The 14682-nt window shown below is 54.8% G+C and overlaps 4 protein-coding genes across 4 annotated transcripts; 1 reads left to right on the plus strand and 3 right to left on the minus strand.

The window, feature by feature from the left end:
* Positions 1 to 833: 833 nt before the first annotated feature.
* On the minus strand, positions 834 to 4196 carry J4E93_004334 (uncharacterized protein; the record flags this gene model as incomplete). The annotated part of the gene is made up of 4 exons (XM_049342262.1): positions 834 to 865; positions 910 to 2184; positions 2506 to 3085; positions 3243 to 4196. The coding sequence occupies 4 exons, from the start codon at positions 4194 to 4196 to the stop codon at positions 834 to 836; spliced, it is 2841 nt and encodes a 946-aa protein (XP_049200414.1).
* A 232-nt stretch (positions 4197 to 4428) lies between these two features.
* J4E93_004335 (uncharacterized protein) lies at positions 4429 to 8363 on the minus strand (the record flags this gene model as incomplete). Its single annotated transcript, XM_049342263.1, has 3 exons — positions 4429 to 5194; positions 5681 to 5743; positions 5905 to 8363. 3 exons carry the CDS (start codon positions 8361 to 8363, stop codon positions 4429 to 4431), a joined length of 3288 nt encoding a protein of 1095 aa, XP_049200415.1.
* An 877-nt stretch (positions 8364 to 9240) lies between these two features.
* J4E93_004336 (uncharacterized protein) lies at positions 9241 to 11859 on the plus strand (the record flags this gene model as incomplete). Its single annotated transcript, XM_049342264.1, has 1 exon — positions 9241 to 11859. One exon carries the CDS (start codon positions 9241 to 9243, stop codon positions 11857 to 11859), a length of 2619 nt encoding a protein of 872 aa, XP_049200416.1.
* Positions 11860 to 12449: 590 nt separating this feature from the next.
* J4E93_004337 (uncharacterized protein) lies at positions 12450 to 12875 on the minus strand (the record flags this gene model as incomplete). Its single annotated transcript, XM_049342265.1, has 1 exon — positions 12450 to 12875. One exon carries the CDS (start codon positions 12873 to 12875, stop codon positions 12450 to 12452), a length of 426 nt encoding a protein of 141 aa, XP_049200417.1.
* Positions 12876 to 14682: the final 1807 nt, after the last annotated feature.

The following is a 14682-nucleotide window of genomic DNA, read 5'->3' on the forward strand; positions in this document are numbered from 1 at the left end:
TCGGGGATAGTTCTTCTGGGTGTTTGACGCGAATTGGCGCGGTTGACGGAGGTGAGAATTGGTGTTGGTGGTGTCGGGATGACAAGTTTGACTTTCTTGAGAGCGTCTTGGTAGCTTGAGCTTCGAGCGCGATCGATGTTCGGGCTAGCCTCGGCGTTTTGGAGCTTTCCTTCACTTTCTGCGGTGGCACCACCACGACCTCCGCTTGTACGAGGGCACAACTTCTGAACCAGAGTACGCTCTGGAGGCTACATGGCGGTTGTATCAAGTATAGAGTTACGCGTCACAGCAATGACTTTGCCAGGTACAACCAAGACATACGAACTTCACACATTCCCAACATGAGAGCAGTATCTTGCACTTGAAAACAGATGATATGATAACTATCTTACAAGCTCGTCTACTTCGAATCAAACAAGCAAGGAACCAGAACGCCCTGCTACAGAAATGCAACCATCTCGAGACTCTTCTCATCATGCATTGCTCGGCCGTTATCCATATATACTTTTCATTCGTGTTCATCCTTCGTCTGCATCATCAACATGAGCTCCTACGATATTGCGTAGCTGCGGCCATACGCACAAAGTGAAAACAAAAAGAAACAAATCGTAATAGCAGTAACTCATAAAAAAGAAGCTATACCACGCGAGCCGCCCAGGCCGCCTTCATACGTCGTTCTCACACTCGCTCATCGAGATCTTCGCTCAGAAGCATACCCCACATTCGTCGAAACAGTCGTCTTCATATCGTTATTCGTAATCACACTGTTGGTATCCCACGTTCCCGCCTCGCTCGGCCCCGGACTCGTCTGTCTCCTTGGTGCCCTCGGCCTCTCAGAACGGTGGTAGGACTTGTTCTGGGACACCTGCGTAGCAGTAGCAGGCCCGTTGTTAGCATGAGTGATCTCACTGCTTGTATCCCAGGTGCCAGAGTCAGATCCGTCGTCAGAGAAACTGTGGTGCTCGTGCTGCTTTCGGAGTTGCTCGACTCGCTTGAGCTGCTCGAAGGGGCCGGGTGGGTAGCTCGATGGGCCAAGGTCGCTGAATTGCGCGGAGGGGTAGGGGACGTTGGTGGATACAGTTGTGGGAGGCGCACGCTGAGTGACCTCACTGGCGGTGTCCCATGTCCCAGTATCGCTGCCGCTCAGCCTTCTCAGCTGGCGGTGCATTATGCTTGAGTAGGGGACGTTGGTGGAGACCGTCGTGGGAGGCGCGCGATGAGTAGTGATCTCGGTGTTGGTGTCCCACGTCCCAGTGTCGGAGACGTCATCATCAGACGCGTCATCGTCGGACACGCTGGGTCGTCGTAGCTGTCGAGGAGGCTGTGTGAAACGAGGGGTGTTGGTAGAGATAATTGTAGAAGGAGCGTTGTAGGAAGGATAGGGCACGTTCGTAGACACGGTCGTAGGGGGAGCACGGTGGGTATTGATCTCAGTGTTGGTATCCCAGGTCCCAGTGTCAGATACTTCATCGTCGGAGACCTCCATCCTCATTGAGTTGCGAGGTGGTGGCATGGACCATCGTTCCGACTCGTCCACGTGTTGTTCCATAGGGTAGGGCACATTGGTTGATACGGTAGTGGGAGGCGCACGTTGAGTGACCTCACTGCTGGTGTCCCAGGTACCGCAGTCGGAAATGCTTCGTGATCGCTTCAGCTCCCAAGGCATTCCTGTAGGGTAAGGAACGTTGGTCGAGACCGTGGTTGGTGGAGGACGCTGACTGATCTCAGTGCTCGTGTCCCAGGTGCCAGCGTCAGAGATGCTGCGTTGCCGCCGTATCTCTCTGGACTCTCGCTTCAACTCTTTCGAGTCTCGTCTTGAGTCGTACATGAAAGGATAGGGTGCGTTGGTCGTGATGGTTGTAGGCGCAAAGTCGTGAGTCATGATGCTGTTGGTATCCCAAGTGCCAGCATCAGAGATACTCCTTTGTCTCTTGACTTCTCGGGATTCTCTCTTCGCCTCTCTCGACTCTCGGGATTCTCTCGTCAAGTTCGATTCCTTGGTTGAGTCCTTGCTGCCTCTTTCCTTCCTTCTCTCGCTCTTCACACTCTTCTCGGAGTGTCTAGCGCTGCCATGAGAGCTCTTCACCGGAGTGTTAGGATATAAAGCTTTCATAGCAGCACCACGCGTCTCGTACACATAACGAGCCTTTTCGCGCTCGGTTTTATCCGAGCGGTCACTCTTCTCTGTCCGGTGGCTACGGCTACTCTTCTCTGTCCGCTCGCTCTTGTCTGTTCTTTCGCTCTTGTCGGTGCGCTCACTTTTCTCGGTACGTTCGCTCTTGTCGGTTCGCTCACTTTTGTCGGTGCGCTCACTTCGATCAGTGCGCTCGGTATCGGCGGACTTGGTCGTGCGAATGCTGGCCGCGTAACCGCTCTTTCTGCGAGTGTGATCGGGTCGAGGAGTGATGTCAAATAGCTCGTCCTCAATGGCGTGTTCGGTAGAGCGGCGAGTGTGCGTAGAGCGGCGTCGCGAATGCGTGGTAGAGGTCGACGTAGTCCGCGTACGTTGAGGCACCAGCGTTTCGATCTCATCGATGGCATCAAACATGTGAGACACCGTGTCTACCGGCGTAGGAGCTCGCGAATCGGGATGCTCGTGGATAGTGTCATCAGTCGTAGTTCGCGAGAAGGACGGCGGTAGGATCGCGCTCTCCACAGACTGCCGATGGCGTATGGCTTCTGCTATCTCCGCAGCCGTTGAAGGTATGTCAGGTTTCGACGCAGGTTTCGGCGGTGGTGGTGGAGGCTTCTTCCTTGCACTCGGGGCATGTGAGGGAGCCAAACTCTCCACGGGCATGCCAATGAAGTTCCTGGGCGACGTGAACACGGACGTCGGAGGCGCCGGCGGACGTGAAAAGGTAGAGCCTGGAGGTGGAGGCTTCATCCTGTCATCCGAGGAAGGAGCAGAGAAGAGGTTCAACGCTCGCTCGATAGCCGATAGCTTCTTGGGCTTCTCTGGCTTCTCTGGTGACATCGGACGTGACACCGGAGATTCCTCATCCGTATTCGTCTCGGCTTTCGTCGGAGATCGAGGGGCGGGGGGAGAGGGGGGAGGTGGTATCGGGTCGCGAGGAGGCGGGCAAGCCTGGAAAGCCAGCGTGTTAGCCAAGTGATCTGAAACAGTGTTTTCGTCTTACGTAGATCTCGATATATCGCGAGCCTGTCAGAGGCTGGGTGAAGGAAGCTCGAAAGCGGTACTAGGAACGCTGGGGTAAGGTGAACACGCGGGTGGTGTTACGTACCGGCGGCGGAAACTTGCCCTCGTCAGTCGGACTCGTTAATGCAGTGGTATGGGGAGGCAAACCAGCAGATTTGAGCTCCTCTATTCTCGTCACGACTGGCTCTGCATCATCGTACAGAGCCAGCCCATGGTGGAGAATGCAGCCTTCGTCACGCTGCTCTTCGTTGTTCTGGAAGATCTCGTGCTTCGATTCTCGGTATACGACCGGGAAGATTCTGAGTAACAGTTGTCGTTGCGAATCAGGAGGAGGTGGCTCATCCGACGCTGAGCCTGTTTCTGGGCTGTAAGCTGGCCAGAACTGACTGCTGGTAAATTGGTGCTCCTCGTCGTGCAGCGCAGGCATGACGGCGGTGATCATCTCGCGCTCGAGACGAGCAAATCTCCATGTCTCCGCGGCGACCTTTACGATGCGCTTCACAGCGATTTTGATGCCTTCCTCCTCTTTTGGATCAGCAAAGTGTCGGATAGCGTTGACAATCTCTTCGACAACGGTGCCGGCAGCAGTATTGATGCGCTGCTTCGCGCCTGTGCTGGTGAATGCAGCAAGGAGTGTTTGTTGTCGCCAGATCGCTTCTTTGCGCGTGCTCTTCTCGCGAATGTGGTGGCTCATCGAGGAGAACAGCGAGTCGGCTTTGTCGTAGCGGCGCCCAAGACTGAACAAGAAAGGGCCAAAGACACGGAAAGTAATGAGCTTCGATACAGTGTGGGCGATGTATGCGGTTCGGACTTGTCTGGAGGCAATGCTATCACCAAGGAAGGACGGTAGGTTGGACGGCACCTGCGCAAGATCCTCCGGCGGCGGCCTTACTGGAAGGTGAACGAAATGGGTTGTAGCAAGATCGATGATTTGCCTTTGAAGCTGAGTAAAGGATACCAGGCTAGAGGCGATGATGTTAGCGAGCAACTCTGTACGTGACAAAGCGACAGTAAAAGGACGCGACAGCAAACATCGCATTACGCGAGCGGTAGACGAGAAAGACAGTGTATGGCAATACATGGTGGCTTCTGTCGCACCATCACAGTTGCCGGCCAGAAGATCAGCAAACGATTTGGGTGCGCTTCGTTATCCTCAACGGACAATGAAGTGCACCCAAATCGTCCACCATCAACCAACACTGGCTACAATACAGCCTCTGCTACCACCATGCCGGCATCGAGAGCGAATGTGCAAAACTGGGAATCACTTACTAGTAGTTGTCGCCCTTGCTCTTGATCTCGGCGATGTCACCATAGCATTCCATCATTTTCTCAAGTCTGGATTTCTCCGACTCGAGATTACTGGCAACGCTTCTGATGACCTCTTTCTCCCTCTGACTCTCGGCTCTGAGTTGGTCGAATGAGTTCATCAGTTCGTCCTTCTCTCTCGCCAGTTGATCGGCTCTCGCTGCTTCTTCCCCAGCCCGCCTATCCGAGTCTTCTCGCATCTTCTGTAGGTCGTCGCGCTCCCTGATGAGTTCTTGCTCTCGGTCAAGGGCTGCTTGAAGCTGAGCCCTGAGCTCAGCTGCCTCGGCAGCATCTTGCCCAGCTTGCTTCAGCTTCTTGTCGAATTGGATAGCAAGGGCGATCTTCTCCGCGTCGTGTTTCGTATTCGTGGCCTCCTTCCATTCGTCGAAATCCCTCCATGCTCTTTCCCTCTCCTCAGCAGAGGTCCTCTCCAGCGTGCGATGCACATCTTCCAGCTCTTTGTACCTGTCCTCCCACGACCTCATGGCTGCATCCAGTACCAACTTGGTCTCTTCGGCGTCTCTTCTAGCTTTCTTGGTTTCAGCGATCAGCTCTCGGAGCTCTCTGACTTGCTCTTCCAGATTCCCGATCTGAAAGTGTAGTCTGGTTGCCTCGGCTGAATGCCTGTCTTCCAAGTTGCGAATCTTCTGCTTCAGCTCACCAATCTCACCATCCTTTGCGCGGAGTTTCTGCTCTTGCTCAGCAGTTTGCCGACGAAGCAGGTCCTCCCTAGCACGCAGTTGGTTGTGAGTCTCTTTGTAATGCGCAAGTAGAACGTGCAGATCAGTCTGCGGGATATGTGAGAGTGCGTCGCCAGACACGTGTTCGATTGCAGGTCGACTGGCTAAAACATGTGAATGAAGGTCTCTAGAACCAGAGGAGTCCTGTCGATGATGTGGGCTGCCATAAGGAGGGTACCCGGGTGGGTATTGGCTCCATGATTCCTGGTAGGGAGGGGAGGAAGAATGCGACGAAGGGCCGTAAGGATTGGGGTTAGGCGCGGGATAACCCTGCTGACTCATGCCGTAGGCATGATCTGGGTAGTGGTGAGGCGGCTGGGCTGGCGGGGCATAGTAGCTGGGATGATAATTTGGTGGAGGGGCCGGATAGGTGGGCTCAACAGGCACTCGGGATGCAAAAGCGCTACGTGGTTGATGTGGGCCTAAGTGGGACCGCGACACTTCATGCGCTTCACCGCTAAATGGACGCCTCGACGCTATCCTGTTTTGTACTAGAGCAGAATCTGAATCGTCGTCGCTGTCAAAGGTGGGAGCGTGTCTAGAGGGAAACATGTAGTTAGTATCGTAATCCATCAGAGTTCGGCCAGGAACCTTATGTATCTCGAGCATGTTCGCTTTGGGTCCGGCGTCGTGGTTGACGGTCCGCCGAAGAAGCGCCGAGAGACTACCTCACCGGACTGAGAAATGGAATTCACATACCTTGGTCGAGCTTTACTCATTGGCGGGCTCGGGGCGGCAGGTCTGTTGTCCTCAATGAGCTGTGCCACAGCATAAGGCTTCGGTGCATGGTTTGGACCCGCTTCGTGTGTTCTAAGCTTCGGTGCATGTGGCGCGAAAGATCGATACGATCGAAATGGTCGATCAGATACTGGAGAACGATCGTGCATGTCAGGTACTCCCGAAGGAGGTGACGGAGCACGTGCTGATTCGATCATGGATCGACGTGCGATGAATGGTATCTCGGCTTGCTCACGTGACTCGTCCTGGGCCAGCCGTTCCAACCGTTCTGCTTCCTCTCTCTGCTCTTCCGCAAGGACATCCGCAGCTGCTCGGGCTTTCCTAGCAATTCGAGCCTCTTCGGCTCTCTCACGTCGTAATTGTTCCTGCCGGAGTTCTTCCTTCTCTTGTCGAGCACGTTCGGCGGCAGCTGCAGCTTCGACCTCTTCCTTCTCTTTCCGAGCCTTTTCGGCAGCTGCAGCGGCTTCGGCCTCTTCTTGGATCTCTGCGGCCCTCCGTTCTTCTTCCATTAATGCCAGAAGCTTCCTTGCTTCGACAATCTGCTCTAACTTCTCTTGCTCGAGCCTTTCACGGGCCAGTCGCTCTTGTTCGAGCCTCTCGGTCTCCTTATGCTGCTCTTCCTTCTTGGCTCTCATGGTTTCCAGAGCCCGTTTCACGGCTTCGGCAGCTTCCAGCTCTTCTTGGGCCTCTCTTGCGCGTCGCTCCTCCAGCAGTCTGTTGGCCTCGGCCTCCTTCGCTAACCTCTCGTGCTCGATTGCTTCTTGCTCTAATCTCTTCAGTTCCTCTCGCTGTGCGTCTTCCTGGGATTGGGCGGCCTGCGCCAGCGAGGCAGATTCTTGAGCCTCAGCAGCGGCCGCTGCTTCAGCCTCAACCCGCTCTTGCTCTTGTTCGGCATGCTGTCTTGGTACTTCGTCTTGGACAGGTACGACGAGCTCTTCTATCGGCTCAATGTGGGCATCTGTAGACGAAGTCTCGGGAATAGACTCAGGCTGTGTGATTGTCTCAGGGGCTTCTGGTGCTGATATTCCTTCGACAGGCGCATCTGGTAGCCCGACGTCCACCGACCGTTCGACTGCTATAGGAACGGCCTCAGGCTCTGGTTCTGGTGCTGATAGATCCTCGACTGTAAAAGCTTCGATGATGTCGTCCTCGTCGCTCCCAGCTGACACGACTGATGGAGCCAGAGGTGCAGCGGGGGCCTCTGGTGCTTCTGGCGCTTCTGGTACTTCCGGTGCTTCTGATACTTCCGGTGCTTCTGGTACTTCCGGTGCTTCTGGTACTTCAGGCGCTTCTGGTACCTCAGGTACTTCGGGAGCCTCTGGAGCTTCTAGGACTTCTGGTTCCTCTGGTACCCCTGGTGCTTCAGGTGCTTCGGGTGCTTCGGGTGCTTCGGGTGCGTCTGGTACTTCTGGCGCTTCGACAGCTTCTGGTGGTTGCGATACCTCTGGTGCTTCGGGAGCTTCGGGAGCTTCAGGAGCTTCGGGAGCTTCAGGTACCTCTAGTAATTCTGGCACTTCAGGTGCCTCTGGAGCCTCTGGAGCTTCTGCTACTGTGGGTGTGTCTGGAGCCTCGGGTGCCTCTGGCACTTCCGGCGCCTCTGGTACTTCAGGTGCTTCCATTATCTCTGGTGCCTCTGGTGCCCCTGGTGCCTCTGGTACCTCGACTATCTCCGCCAGATCTTGCTCAGCTCCGTTCTCATTAAGACCGCCATTCATCTGGTCTATCGATTCGATAGCTTCTTCCGCGGTGGTAGTAATTGCTTCAGGTTCTGCTTCAGGCGCTAGCTCCGCTGTAGATTCTTGTGGCGGGAGCGTGTCTTCAACCGGCGTGTCTGCTGGTTCAATAGAATCTTGAGTCGGAACAGGGTCTGGCTGGGGTGTGGACTCTTCGTCTAGTTGTAGGGGCTGCTGTTCCTGGGGGGTATTTTGCTGCTCTGCATCGGGTTCTGGGTCGTGCGCGTCTCCAACCCAAATAACCGATGACTCTTCATCTTCTGCTGTAGTATGATGCATGTCTTCAGCGCTTTGCCCGGCAATCTCTGACTCCACGGCCTCGGTAGTATCCGCTGGCGACCCAGATTCCTGCTCTTCCCCCATAGGTGGATCTAGCTCTGCAGCAGGTATGATCTCAGTGGCCGGTGCCTCTGCAGCCTCGTCTGGTATAGTCTCTATGGTCTCAGGGTGTTGTGAGGGTGCAGATGTGGACTCGTCCACCAGCGTGGGAACCGTACCCTCGTCGGGCTCCACTTCGGAAGCGGTTGGCATGGACTGCTCCCCGGACTCTGCTTCTGTGGCTGATTCCTCTGCTGTCAATGGAGCTTCAGGCGCATCAGGAATTGGTTCCGCAGCATTCGTTGGCACGTTGTCAGGTGGAGCAACGGGCTCCACCGGTTTCTTGCTGCTTTTCTTTTTCTTTGCCATAACGGCCGCCAAACGTGATAGTTCTTGTAAATAGCGTCAAAGACAACAAGAACTCCCGAATCCTGCGCCGGAATTTGCGCTTCTCACGTTGAGCTCAGATACTCGCAAAAATTAAAAAGGCGCCTGTTAACGGGGCATGACGACGGGGAACATATCAAAAAACAACGAGCACGCGCGAAATCAGCATATAAGGAATGCGGCAGTGAAAAGAACGGAAGAGGATAGTACAAGCTGCAAACGCCTTCCCGCCCAATGGGAGATTGGCAGGGAAGTGCCAGCTCATCGTAAACTCGAGCGGTCTAATTTATATGCCCCGAGCGTTGCGTTACCAGCCATCGTATGCGACTTCGCGTGTCTGGTACAATTACGTCTATATGGTCTTGCTGCGCTGCTCACTCTGTACGACGATGGCGGCCAGCGACAGTGGACCAGCCACAGGCCATGGACCGAATTCTTTGTTGATGTTTACTGTCGGACAGCGATTCAACGAGCCGATATGCACGCGATGACGCCGCTGGGGCTCGAAAATTGAACCTCCTGCAGCAGTGGCAGGGAGGGCGTTGTGGCGGTCTCCGGTTGGACAAGTTAGCTGCATATGAGCCTCGAAAGGAGCGCACTACAGCGGGTGCTAGCGGAAAAAGAGCAGCGGTGTGTGTGAAGATGCAGAAAAGAGGTGCGTTGTCAACAGCCTTAGCAGCTCTTGGCCCCACTGTGCCTAGCGCGCTTGGGCCCGTGGAACTTCCTCCGCGCTCCGACGCGACGTAGACTCGACACGGCTGCTGGACTCACATCACGCGCTCTGCACCCCCAACCGGCCTAGCACTGAGCATGTCACTCTGCAGTCGAGTGCTCTCCAGGTCCATCAAATTGGGGCGGCATGGCTAAGCTTCGAGCCACGCGGAAAAAGCCGATCGTCGTCTCATCCGAGTCTGAGGCGGATGATTCACATACACCGCCTCCCGCGCGTCCCAAGAGGGGCACACTAACAGGCGTCGCGACTGGGGCGCATGGAGAAAAGAAGGCTACCCGATCCCAGACACGTGCAGCCTCGCCCACGCGATCGCGAGCAGTTCCTACTAAGAAGTCTCCAGCCAAATCGCCGGCTAAAGCAAAGCCAGTGTCCAAGCCCATCACTTCTTTCTTCAGTAATATACCGCGCTCGCAGTCGCTGCACCCCACGCCGAGCCCCGAGAAACCGGCGCCCTCAATTGAAGATGTAGACGACATCTTTGATTCCTCAGACGATGCGCCGTCCATCAAGCCCCCGAAACCCCTCCCCGTTCGTAAGAGACCGATCGCTGCGACAGCGCCAACGGACCCTGGCAATGCCCTGAGTAACAGGCAGAAGTTCCTGCGAACAGCGAGCGGAGCGCGTAGCACAACACCGCTATCCACAACACCGATATCATCCCAGCCAGCGCGGCAGGATACAGAAGACCGGCGGCCGTGGACTGAAAAGTACGGCCCCGCGTCGCTCGATGAGCTCGCTGTGCATAAGAGGAAGGTGGCGGACGTGCGGACATGGCTCACAGACGTCTTCAGCGGCAAGGCACGCAAGCGACTGCTGCTGCTCAAAGGCCCTGCTGGCAGTGGGAAGACCACCACCATGTCCCTGCTGTCCAAGGAACTGGGCATCCACATGCATGAATGGAAGAACCCTATAGGTTCCATGTCAACCTCCGACGGCTTTGTGTCTGCTACTGCACAGTTCGAAGAATTCGTTGGAAGGACTGGAGCCTTTGGTAGTCTGGCCTTCGATGAGCCGACAATGAGTGCCCAGACGGCTTCGTCCAACAGTCAGACTGAGAGGCAGAAGCAGCTGGTCCTAGTAGAGGAGTTTCCGAATACATTCACACGTACTTCTTCGGCCGTTCAATCTTTTCGCTCTTCCGTCCTCAACTATCTTGCTGCCAATACGCAATCAGCTACTGCTTTCTTTTCGACCCAGGTCGATCCCGAGCAGCCAGTGACCCCAATCGTAATGATAATATCCGAGACCCTGCTGTCTACCAACACGGCGGCAGCCGACAGCTTCACTGCACATCGGCTGTTAGGCCCTGAGATTCTGACCCATCCCGGAGTGTCTGTCCTCGAGTTCAACCCAATCGCCCCCACATACATGGCAAAGGCGCTAGAAACAATTGTTGTCAAGGAGGCGCGCAAATCCGGGCGCAAGAAGACTCTAGGGCCACAGGCAATTCAGCGTCTTGCAGAACTTGGAGACATTCGCAGCGCTGTCTCCTCCCTCGAGTTCCTGTGCCTGCGAGGTGATGATGCGGAAGGCTGGGGCGCGAAAGTCAACTTCACGAAGAAGAAGGGCCCGAAAGACATCCCGATGACGAAGATCGAGCAGGAGTCGCTCGAAATGGTGACGCAGCGCGAAAGCACTCTCGGCATCTTCCATGCTGTTGGGAGGGTTGTGTACAACAAGCGTCTACCGGAGGACTCTAACACACCCGTGGCACATCCACCAAACTGGTTTCCAGAAAGGCGAAGACCGAAGGCCTCGGAGGTCAATGTCGACACCCTCATCGATGAGTTGGGTACCGATACCCAGACCTTTGTCGCTGCTCTCCACGAGAACTATGTCCTGTCCTGCGGAGCCGCGGATAGTGAGGAGACTATGGACTCTATTGAGGGCTGTATAGAAGCTCTTTCCGATGCCGACCTTCTATCGCCGGACCGCTTTGGTGCGGGCGCTGGCCGACGGGTCCTCCAAGGAACTAGTGCGGACAATCTACGCCAAGACGAGATGTGCTTTCAGACGAGTGTACGAGGGCTTCTGTATAACCTGCCATATCCCGTCAAGCGCGTTGCACCGCCTCCAGGCATCATGGGCATCAAAGCGAAAGGTCAAGGAGCAAGTGGTGGAGCGGCAAAAGGCAACGCGTTTGTCATGTACTATCCGGCGTCGCTGCGTATATGGAAACAGCAGGAAGAGATTGAAGGTGCACTGGAGATGTGGGTATCAAAGGCGCAGCGTGGTGAGCTCTTTTCGACAGGGTCAACCACATCAAAAGCGGCCTTCTCGAGCGGAGGAGTCGAGTCGTGGAAAGGCAATGCTTCGTTCTCACAGCCCACATCGGCATCCGGCTCGAAAGATGCCGAAGAAGATGCGCCAGCTTCAATTCTCCTTGGAAGTGGCGGCTCGGCGCGAAATGAAATGCTTCTGGAACGTCTACCTTACATGACCACCATCTTGCGAAAATCACGCATGCCGAACCCATCCACAGCTGCCACCGTGCGCGAAATCCGGAAGATCACAGCGTTCACTGGAAACGCTCTCTCCGGTGCCACTGAAGAAGATGACGCCGAAGAAGACATTCGCCCTGGCGAGCAAGAGCAGTGGTCTACGGATAAACCAAGTCTGGAGACGCCGAAGAAGAGAGGACGGGTGAAGTTTGAGAGTAAGGCACAAGAGCCGGAAACAGCGATTGCTGGTTTAGCGGACAAAGGTGCTAGCCTCACGTTGAGTGATGATGATATTGAGGATTAATCGGATGATATGGATTGTACAGTACAATATCGTGAAAAATGCCATTACATGACGAAGCTGTAAGGTGGAGAACCTCTATCAACCTGAATGTGGCGTGAATAAACAGACAAGGACGTACGATATGCAAAAGGTAAGAGCACATGAGCATCGGACGAATCGCATTCGTTCCCATTGGCGCTCTTTGCAGTTCCTTCTCTTGCCACCTTTCTGCCTTCTTGTCTTCCATCTTCCCGTCCTGGTAGTCGCGATTTTGGAATTTTGTCGCCGGATCGCCTCAGGCCCTTGAGGCAGGTACAAGATACTACATTCTTTTCACTGCCCACACTATACCCGTGCTCTCGATCATGCTGAAGGCCACCAGATAAATTGCGGTGCCGCCTCATAAGCAAAGACCTAAGCCGGTTCCGCGGGCTAAACGCGCAAACGCATTGTTACCACCTCTTGCAGCTACATCGATCCCGTCACCAAAATCTCAGCCTACCAAACAACGGTCTCTCTCTTCGAGCTTTTCTGGCTGCTTCAGCTGCTTCAGCGGCGTCTTTTGCTAATCGCATTTTAGCTTAGCCAACGAACAAGAGACATACACAACATTATGTCAACGCAAACTCACCATTGAGCTCATCAGCAACTTCTTTCATAGCTTCCAAAGCCTTCTCAAAGAACGGTTTCAGCTCTAGATGCTCAGCACCGAATTTATGCCCTCTGATCTCATACTGCTTGAACCAGGCCTCTAGGGAATCAATTGGCGAGCGGCCGGGAGGATCCCGAGAAGGAAGCCTGGGATCAGCCCCGGCTTCGAGGAGCAGATGGACGATAGGTAGATTTTGCTTGAGATGGACAAAGTCGGCGGGCCAGCCATCTTCGATTGCACAGTCTAGCGGGCGACCTACACCGCGGGGGCGCTTGTCAAGTTCGTTGGGAGAGAAGCCTTCGGATAGAGCAGCGCGCATGGCGGCAATGCGGGTTTCGATGGGCTCATAGGACATCGGCTGTGTTAAGAGTGGGCTGACTACCATGGTGATGAATTGGGCTTCGTTGGCAAGAGTTGAAGATGGGAGCAGGAGTGGAACCAAGAACGGTGTTTATAGGAAGTTGCACGTCGTAAGTCGCGCTGAATTGCGGGTGTAATGTATGTCGCTGCTGCCTGCGCGATCGCAATGTAGCCAGAGGGGCTTCGTGGTAACGAAGACACACGAGGTGATGTACTCCAGTTCTACTCTCTAGAAAAGATAAGCCTGTATACTTAAATATTGGAGGTAGTACAGGTTCGGATTGACGCGAGGCCTGCCCAGGTGATATTGCTGTCGGTCTTGACGTTCAGGCTGTCTGTCGCCTGGGGCTGCTATCAAAAGGTTCCCCTGACTTCGCTACTGTTTTGGTATCGCTGCACGTTCTCTCGCAGTGTTAAGGCTGCGGAAGTTGTGAGTGGTTCATTGCGCTCTGCGTCATCGCAGGCACGTGCACGTGAGTGGGCGAGGCACAACCTTGGAAGATGTCGCGTGTCGCATGTCAACGTTGGGAAGTAAACTACCCCACAATCTATCGCGCACATTGCGAGCGTGTTTACTCTTCAATTCACGACATCGACGCCATCATACTAGCGTAATTGTTCGTGCAGAATGACTCCATCCTCGGTCGTGGAGGGCCGAGGCCGAATCACGCTACTACTCGCCCGCTTCCCGGTGCCGGCACTTGCACCATGCCAACATCTCGGCCAGCGGTTCTCTTCCTACTCCACATCTCGCTCCCACACACCGAAGCTCTCGGATCTGGGCACCGAGTTTCTCAGACGCGCAAGGGCACGATCCTAGCCATGCAAGCGTATGTCTTCGTAGCCCATTACCCGGTCGGTCACAACGCGTCTCGACGCGTGTAGAGCGCTAACGTCGACGTGCAGGTGCGATCACTGTCATGAGAGGAAGGTTCGATGCGACAAGCTTCTCCCGTGCCGACGATGCAGCTTGAATGGATCAGAATGCCGCTATACAGATCGGACCAAAGCACGCACCTATAGCCAGGCCCACGTAGACACGCTTGAACGAAGAATTAAGCGCTTAGAAGTTCAGAACAGGACTCTTGTGCAACAAAGGAGGGCAGACTCAGTATCCTCTACAGGCCAAAATTCCGCCCCCAATGTCCAAAGTAACCATTCCAGAAACGACAGTGGCACTTCGCAGCGTCGTACATCTACCGACGTCGCGGGTGAAGTGTCCTACCTCTCGATCAATGCCTCCGGGGAAAGGAACTATCTGGGGTCCTCAAGCGGCATACTTCTCGCGAACTTCATCAGAGCCAATGTGGACGTTGAAACTTCAACGCCGTCGACAACTCCACCTGTTGACGCTGATGCTATCAACGCGACTGCTTCGGCTATTGAGTTTGCTCGAGACTTACCATCTGAACAGATAGCGAGCAGACTTGTACTGTCCTATCTCAACCATGACCACTTACGCTACCCTGTTGTCCTCCCTGCTACTCTCGGTGCGATGCTTTCGGAAATATACAGCTCGAACGCGACCTCCTCCACGCGCTCCGCTAGTGAAACCTTCATTTTCGACATGGTTCTTGCTATCGCGACAGCCAGCATCTGCCGGTCTGATTGGCAGGGGCTACCAAGTGCTCATACTCATTACATACGGGCGATGAAGCGAGCCTCGACCGTCTTGGAGAAAGGCGGGCTCGGTGCACTCCAAGCAATCATCCTGTTGATTCAGTATCGCATGAGCAGTTCCATGGAAGATACCTCAGCCAGTATGTTGCTACACCTCCGTACATCAGAGCAGACCTTGCCTGATCGCAAGAGCCATCTAATAATTACACAGG

This window comes from Alternaria ventricosa (genome assembly GCF_023758065.1).
Source record: "Alternaria ventricosa strain BMP 2768 chromosome Unknown scaffold_6, whole genome shotgun sequence".
Lineage (NCBI taxonomy): Eukaryota > Fungi > Ascomycota > Dothideomycetes > Pleosporales > Pleosporaceae > Alternaria > Alternaria ventricosa.